This window comes from Metopolophium dirhodum, chromosome 1 (assembly GCF_019925205.1).
Source record: "Metopolophium dirhodum isolate CAU chromosome 1, ASM1992520v1, whole genome shotgun sequence".
NCBI classification, from domain to species: Eukaryota; Metazoa; Arthropoda; class Insecta; order Hemiptera; family Aphididae; genus Metopolophium; species Metopolophium dirhodum.
This window is the reverse complement of record NC_083560.1, coordinates 36,495,743-36,503,720: the sequence shown is the minus strand read 5'-3', so window position 1 is coordinate 36,503,720 and position 7,978 is coordinate 36,495,743. Positions and strand designations below refer to the sequence as shown.

The 7,978-nt window shown below is 35.8% G+C and overlaps 2 protein-coding genes across 2 annotated transcripts; one reads left to right on the top strand and one right to left on the bottom strand.

The window, feature by feature from the left end:
• The first annotated feature begins 3,126 nt into the window (after nt 1–3,126).
• Nucleotides 3,127–4,464, top strand: LOC132937465 (uncharacterized). Its single transcript, XM_061004297.1, has 3 exons — nt 3,127–3,313; nt 3,376–3,560; nt 3,658–4,464. The coding sequence occupies exons 1-3, from the start codon at nt 3,127–3,129 to the stop codon at nt 4,462–4,464; spliced, it is 1,179 nt and encodes a 392-aa protein (XP_060860280.1).
• Nucleotides 4,465–4,880: 416 nt separating this feature from the next.
• Nucleotides 4,881–6,809, bottom strand: LOC132937457 (uncharacterized). Its single transcript, XM_061004288.1, has 2 exons — nt 6,423–6,809; nt 4,881–5,525 (listed from the first exon to the last, which is right to left on the bottom strand). The coding sequence occupies exons 1-2, from the start codon at nt 6,807–6,809 to the stop codon at nt 4,911–4,913; spliced, it is 1,002 nt and encodes a 333-aa protein (XP_060860271.1). The 3' UTR covers nt 4,881–4,910.
• Between the last annotated feature and the right edge of the window lie 1,169 nt (nt 6,810–7,978).

Here is a 7,978-nt window from a genome sequence, read left to right as displayed (position 1 = left end):
CCAACCACCAACAACCTGGACCGAGATAACACACACACACCCGGAAACAACCAAAAACAGAACCAGCAAATCAATAAAGAACAACAAAACACCCAAAACAAGAAGAAAACCCAACACCTACCACTAGCGCATTAGAACGGACCCTACCAGAGATCCTAGACCGACTTAAAAAAGTAGAGACGTCAAACATAAGCAAACCGAGGTTAGGAGCAGTGGAAAACCGAACAGAGCGAATTAAAAACCTGGAAAACCCCAAAAACAGAAAACAATCGGAAAGTTTCCAGGAAAGTGAAAATGACGAAATGCAAAGAAACCCCTAGGGGCAAGAACGAAATTGAGAGGGAAAAACCATCACCTCCCAATATGATACATTCAGGCAACAATATAACGGATACGGCACGTATTACGAGTCACAGGTTTTCCTCGAGTTTCACAACAGGGGAATACCCAACGTACACTCAACACCGTTCCCAACCCAGGGGACAAGTACAATGGTCACCACAAGTATAACCAACGTAATTACATCAATGTTGTGTACCAACGCCAATACCAAAGGACAAAACCCACCCATAACCAGAAACTGGGAAAACCCCACCGAAAAGGATAATACCTACCAAACAATGATACGGGACTGGCCAGAGGAGTCAAACCTACTACCACGTGAAAACCTACAGGCAGCAAAAGACGAGCTGCCCGAGTGAGCCGGAAAAAAAGAGGAGGACCACACACGCTTCCTGAACACAACAAGGGACGTGCTGATAGAGGCAAAAATCGCGCGACAACGATGGGTAAAAGTACCAGCCCCACAACTCAAAGGAGACGCCGGAACATGGTGGGGGAGAATAAGAGCAATCGACCCCACTTGGGAAGAATTCCACAAAGAATTCACGAACAAGTTCAACGGACCACAAGTCAGAGTGAAACTTTACACAGAACTGATGGGATGGAGACAATCCTATGGACAATAAACGGGGGACTTTGCGTTAAAAAAAATTCAACTATTCCGAAGACTGAACACCGGCCTGGATGGGGAAAATGCGGTGTGGAGACCATCATAGAACTAATGAGACCAGAATATCAGAACTTAATACGGGTGCAAAGACCAAAAACGTTAATGGAACTCAACGAAGCAACATACACGATGGCAGATCAAAACCAAAAAAGAGGGAAAAACCAGAAACCGAAAAAACAGAGATAAGCACACCAACATAAAACAAACAACGAGAATGCTGGAATACCACGAAGTCAGGAAACGGAAAAATGGTCGGGGAAAACCCACCGACCAAAAAGTAAAAAACCCAACAATACAACTAGGCAACAAGGAAAACGGTCACGGGGAAAACCCACACACCGCAAACAACAAAAACCGTGAAAAAACAGAAAACTCACTGTTCGCAGTCAAAACAATGGAACACCAACAACAACCTACATTGATTAAAACACAAAACCCAGGGGCAGGGGCACAGGGAAAGCCAACACCACCAGACAGACCTACACCATCAGTGGAGATGGAATTCCCAGACGGAATGGTCATCACGCTGCTGGACACACAAGCGGAAAAAACGTACGTACGACCATGGATAGCCGAGAAATACGGAAAACAAGTAGACAAACGCAAAACAACGGTAAGAATGGCCGTCAGACACACCCAGGAAACAGACGGAAGATGCTGGATAGAGGCAAAAATCGAAACACTAGAGCTGGTATTCGAAGAGAAATACTAACGGAGCTAGTGGCAGACATCTTGATAGGCCATGACTTCTTAACACAACAACAAGCAGCATGGTACTACAATGTGGCCACAATACACTTAGGCGCAGAGAAACGAACAACGGTCAGCTGGCGTAGACAACCAAACCCAATAAGGGAAAAACCCAATCTCACAGAACTGGAAATTCCAAACGGACCAGACGGAGACGCAATACGGAAAATCCTAGGGAAATACCCAGCAGTGTTCAACAACACCGTAGGAAAAATAAGGGTAGTAGAACATGAAATACGACTTACCAACGGAAAATCAGTGGCCCTAAACTCATACTCATACAGCAAGGAAAAAACGGAACTGATATCAAGTATGATTCGCGATATGGAGGAACAAGGGATGATAGAACCGAGTATCTTCCCGTGGGCAGCACCAATCTCTCGTAGGTTTTGAACACGCATGGTGTAATGAAACACCATGATTAATAATAATGTACATAACTCATTACTTAAAGCTAGGAAGAAAAGGTAACCAATAAATAAATAAATAATAAAAGTTGAATTTAGAGCAATAATAATTTTGTATTGAACAGGTGGCCATTACTGACCAAAACAGTTTAGATAATAAGATTTTGGGTATACTAAAAGTGTTAAATAATAGCAATGACAAACACAATATAATTGAATATTTGAATAATGATAATTTAAGTGACAAAATTGACAAATGGTAATATAGTAATTTTCTCACCAGGTGGTGGAGAAAATGAAATGAGTAATAATTTTGTGGCATATGGTATGATAATTTGACAAATATAACATCTTTTTTTTGTATATAGAAAGGATATAATAATATTTAAATAATGATAATCTCAGTGAGAACACAGGTCGGCCCACGAGGTTCCGCCGACACCCACGGTGACTATAATATAATAATAAATGGCTAACCATAAGGTCACCGCCTGGTTCATTGTATAGGAAAGAAATAATAATGAGAAATTAGTAAAAGTGCGCCATGGTGAGATGGCAACCTATTATAATTAGAAAATTAAAGGGACATGGGGGGAAGAATAGCGTGGTACATTACGCACGTTGATACTTTACACATGATGACTTGAGCTGACTTGAGATGTGATACTGTTAGTTCCGAAGATATGGGTAGGATGGCTGGTTGCCGCCGGCACACACGCGGCCGGCACGGTCCACCTGGTCGTCGGGGACATCACAGATTGTGGAAACATCCATCGCTGGTTGAACGGCCACCACGGCCCATGAGTTCGACTTAGCCATCATGGCAGTTAAGCTGTGTACTCACGTTCAGTCTTCAGTTCAAACTTAACTTAAAGTAAGTGTGTTCAGGTAAGTCGGAGTTCGTGATTTACTACACACGATTTGTATCGTTGATCAGTTAAGTGTGGCGACTTCATGATGAACGACGATTTGTGTTTAATTTCGACTGCTATTGCGTGCTATACAAAGTTGAAGTATGAACCAAACAAGTCAAACAAGCGCTCAAAATGGGTCAAAAATTGGTTGCAAAAACGAAGCACTTACTCTCATGTAAATTTATTAAACGATTTACGCCTAGATCCAGATGACTGGCGAAACTATTTGCGTATGGACGAGGACACATACATCGAACTTTTAAATTTGGTAACACCACTTATAAAAAAACAGGATACTGTAATGAGAACGGCTATCACTCGACACAAAGGCTGTCAACAACCTTGCGATTTTTGGCGACTGGAAGAAGTATGCAAGATTTAAAGTACTCTGTAGCCATATCTCCGCAATCACTTGGACAGATAATACCTGAAACTTGTACTGCTATTTGTAAAGTTCTGTGGAGAGATTATTTAAAAGTAAATTAGTATTTTTATTTTCATATAATTATTTATATTATTGTCGATCTAGTTGTTGAATGTAATATTAATTTTGTTCGTTTTTAACGTTATGTAGTTTCCAAATTCAGAAGATGAATGGAAAGAAATTTCAAGAAAGTTCGAGACAAAATGGAATTTTCCTCACTGTTTGGGAGCAGTTGATGGTAAACATGTGTCCATAGCTTGTCCTCCAAAAAGTAGTTCGTTTTATTACAACTATAAGGGATTCTTTAGTTTAGTTTTAATGGCGATTGTAAACGCCAACTACGAATTTATATTATGTGATTTCGGGACTAATGGTCGTGTCTCAGATGGAGGTGTTATTGAAAATACAAATTTGTATAATAAGCTTAAAAATAACACATTAAATATTCCATCTCCGTGTGAATTTAAGGGAAGTAAAAATAATTTACCTTATGTTTTTATTGGTGATGAGGCTTTTTCATTAAAGCCAAATTTTTTAAAACCGTACAATCAAAAGGAACTAAATTATGAACATAAAGTATTCAACTACCGGCTATCAAGAGCTCGAAATGTAGTAGAAAATGCCTTTGGGATTTTATCTGCACGATTTCGCATTTTTCATACTCCTATTAACATGAAATTAGAAAATATTGAAAGAGCAGTGTTAGCTTGTTGCACACTTCATAATTTTTTACGAAGAAATTGTAAAGATTCGTTTATGTTGTCTAATGAATATAATGACAATTCTGGCAATATAAATATAGATAAAGAGGGACTTATTTTAACGAATTTACAACGTGGACATAACCGTCATGCTGGAGAAGAAGCCAAGGAAGTACGTGAAATATTTTTGAAGTATTTCAATGAAGAAGGGTGTGTTGCATGGCAACATAATCGCGTAACAGCAGGCAAGGATTAATAAATTAGGTAACTACTAATCTCACTATTTATAACAATGTTTTAGTAAAAACAACAATACCGAATAATATTTAAAACTAAAACTTTACAATAACATATAAAAAAAATTCAACCTTTTAAAATTAAATTTTATTAAAAACAACTTAACAGAGTAACTATTAGTTAAAAAGTTTAAATTTTAGTTACGTTAAAAAAAAAACTTATCTTAATTTACTTATTTAACGTATTTTGGTATAAAAACAACAAATATTAACTTTTTATGATTAAAAAAAAATTTAACTTCCATATTAAAATTGAAAAAAAAAACATTAACTTTCGTAAAAAAATGCAAAAAAAAACCATTAACTTTCGTAAAAATTGATTTCAAAGTAAATAAAAACCGTTATGACTTGTAAAGTTTATACCTTTTAAAATACATAAAAACTGATAAGTGCAATACACTTCAATTTATTTAAAATACAAGAACTCGCCTACATTATTTCCTGGTGTTTCTTGTCCGTTTTTGTATGATTGATTTTCATCAATTAGATTTGAAATTGAAAATAAGCGCGATTGTGTGGGCTGTAGATTTTGATAGACGTGCTCAACATTTTGTTCAGTACCTTGAAAAAACAATGGCGATGATATACCTGAGATATGTATGGATTTGTCAGTAATTGAGTTGTTGACTGCTGATTTCGGAGCATTTTTATCTGGTATTTGCGGAATTTCAATACGTGCATATCTATTTAAGGTGCCCAACTGGGCCTCGAACAAGGCATCATAAATTATTTTTTCTGCATAAATCCTCATCATGGGGTCTAAAGTTCGTAATTTTCCTGCGATATTTTTACCAGTAATATCATGGGCATCTTCAGGATTTGAAAACTTAAGTTTCTCTCCAACTAAAGTTAACACTTCATCAGCCTTGATATTCATCTCTTGTGAATGATTTTTTCTTTTACGATCGTTATTTTTGGTCAATGAGCTATTAGTTATAAGACATGGAGAAACAGGACTAGGTATTTGTAAATTTGCATCTGTTTCCTGAAATTCTTGACTGACTTCATCGCTATCGTTGTTCTAAAAAAAAATGTCTTATACTTATCGCGAATTTTTGTTATTACCTACATGTTTATTTATTTTAACACTTTTCAAAAAATATCAACATTATACTACATTCTCCATACAAGACACTTATTTTATTTTATTTTTATATCTTGTTTGCAAAAAATAATTACTTTGTTAAATGGTCACACCGAATATTATTTATCTACATTGTTATTTGATGTATGCATTTATACATTTATTGTAAGTTCAGGATTTCTATTATTATTTTAATTTAATTTAGTATTTAGTTATAGTATATATATTTTTTGTTTATAATTAAGATTCAAGTTATTCTAATTTAATTATTATTTGTATAATAATATTACATGCCTGTACGTAATATTATATTATAGTTATACTATACATTGTATTTGTTAATGATTAATAACAATACTTGTAGGCTATCTTTTTTTTTTAATTATCTATCAAAGAAGTTAAAACGTTAAAAACGTATTAATAAATGAAACATTTTTATTTTAAGCTTTCTTTTTTGTTTTTATTATTTATACATTATAAAATATAATTTCAGTATGTTGACGAGAAGAAAATTATCTTATTTGTTTTGTGTCGTGTGATACTTGTGTCGTATTTGTACTACCCCCCATTGATCTATTAAAATAATCATTAAATTCTAAAAATAAATATGTTGGTAATGATAACTTGAGTTCGTAATAAAATATTGTAAACAATTAGATTATACGTTTATATTTAATAATATTTTAAATAATCAAAATCCAAAATTGTTGATACTATAACTAAAAATAAATTCTTTCTATCTAGGTAATATTGTAATATTATTATACTGTTATAACTTATATAATTATTATATACTATACAAGTAATAAGTATATAAGTTATTAATATATTTACCTGACTAAGAGTATCAATGAATTCTGGACAATCACTACCGATGCTCGATCTTGGCATTTCGTGGTCCTTGAGAAACATCAATGAGTCGAAATACCATAAGTTGGGACTGTAGATATCATCTGTACCAGCGCCCGATTTCATTGATGCGACTACTTTCTTATACTCCTTGCGGAAGCAACTGCGTAATGAATTAATTTTTTTTGCCACGTCTTGTCTGTTCGAGTTTGGGTTTATCTCTTTTAGTTTGACGAGTAATACATCATATGCATCGTTTTTTTTATTTTTGTCACTATATTCTGATGCTTTAACTTTCCATAAACATGGGTTTTCTCGGTACAGTTCAATGAATTCGCTCAGAATCTTTTGTGGCCAATTTCGAGAGTCCATACTACTATTATAATTTAAAATACTGAAGATAATCATTTACAATAGTTTTATAATTATTATATCTGTACTTACTCGAATTCTGATATAATATCTTAATTATATTATTAATAATAGTTGATGAATAATATTTGAGTTTAATAAGCTGAGTTTCATAAAAGTTTCAATATATTATTCATTTATATATGCACGTGGTCATTCGCACCAATTCAAAAAATCAAGAACAACCAGTTCAGTTCATGCCGCGCCCAGGACTGAACGAGCCTTCAGTTTTTGCATACATACGTTAGGACTTGCCTGAACGGCCAGGCCTGTTCAGTCAAGTTTTAAACAAAAACTGAACGTGTGTACGGGCTATTACACAACGGCAAAGAAAAGGTTTATATAAAATAAAAAAAAAAACGACGTAACGTTGATTGTGGACACGTGGTGTCGATATGTCAGATGTTGAGAAGTTTTGTAACCGCGACAAGCAGGACGTCTTGCTGTGTCAGCAGCCGTGGAAAGAAAAAAAGTGAAAAAAGGTACACCTGTGGATGCTACGGCTCGGTGGTGAGTCGCCGGTGATTGTTGCTTGTTAGAAGGGGAGATCGGTGTCGGTAGGGGCGGAAATTTTATACAATATAGGGAAAACAGACTACTCTGTCGGCACACACCGACGGACGCAACAGCTGTGACCGGCGGCGACGACCGGCATTTGCGGCGGCCTGTGGACAATGGACACTGTTGTTGGTGAGGGTCGGGGGACATTATTATATAACAGTGACTGTTCATTTTACATGTTGGCTACGCGCTTGTATGATAATGAGAGATACTATTGACAAAGGTAGGCTCAAGCTATTATGATAATAATAAAAACTAATAAAAATCCTGTGACGTTACAACTTCCAAACAGAATCGGACGCACACCCCATACCGGACCTACACGAAATGGTACGAGGGATGGGCGGTATGAAAATAGTCAGCACACTAGATTTAAAATCCAGTTACCGGCAAGTAAGCCTAACACCAGAAAGCAGACCACTAACAGCGTTCCGCACACCTAAGGGCCTGTACCAATTCAAAATGATGCCGATATATACGATCATCATGGTTTACTCCAAAAACATGGAAGACCACAAGGGACACCTACAGAAGGTACTAGAACAGCTACAACGTTATGGACTAACATG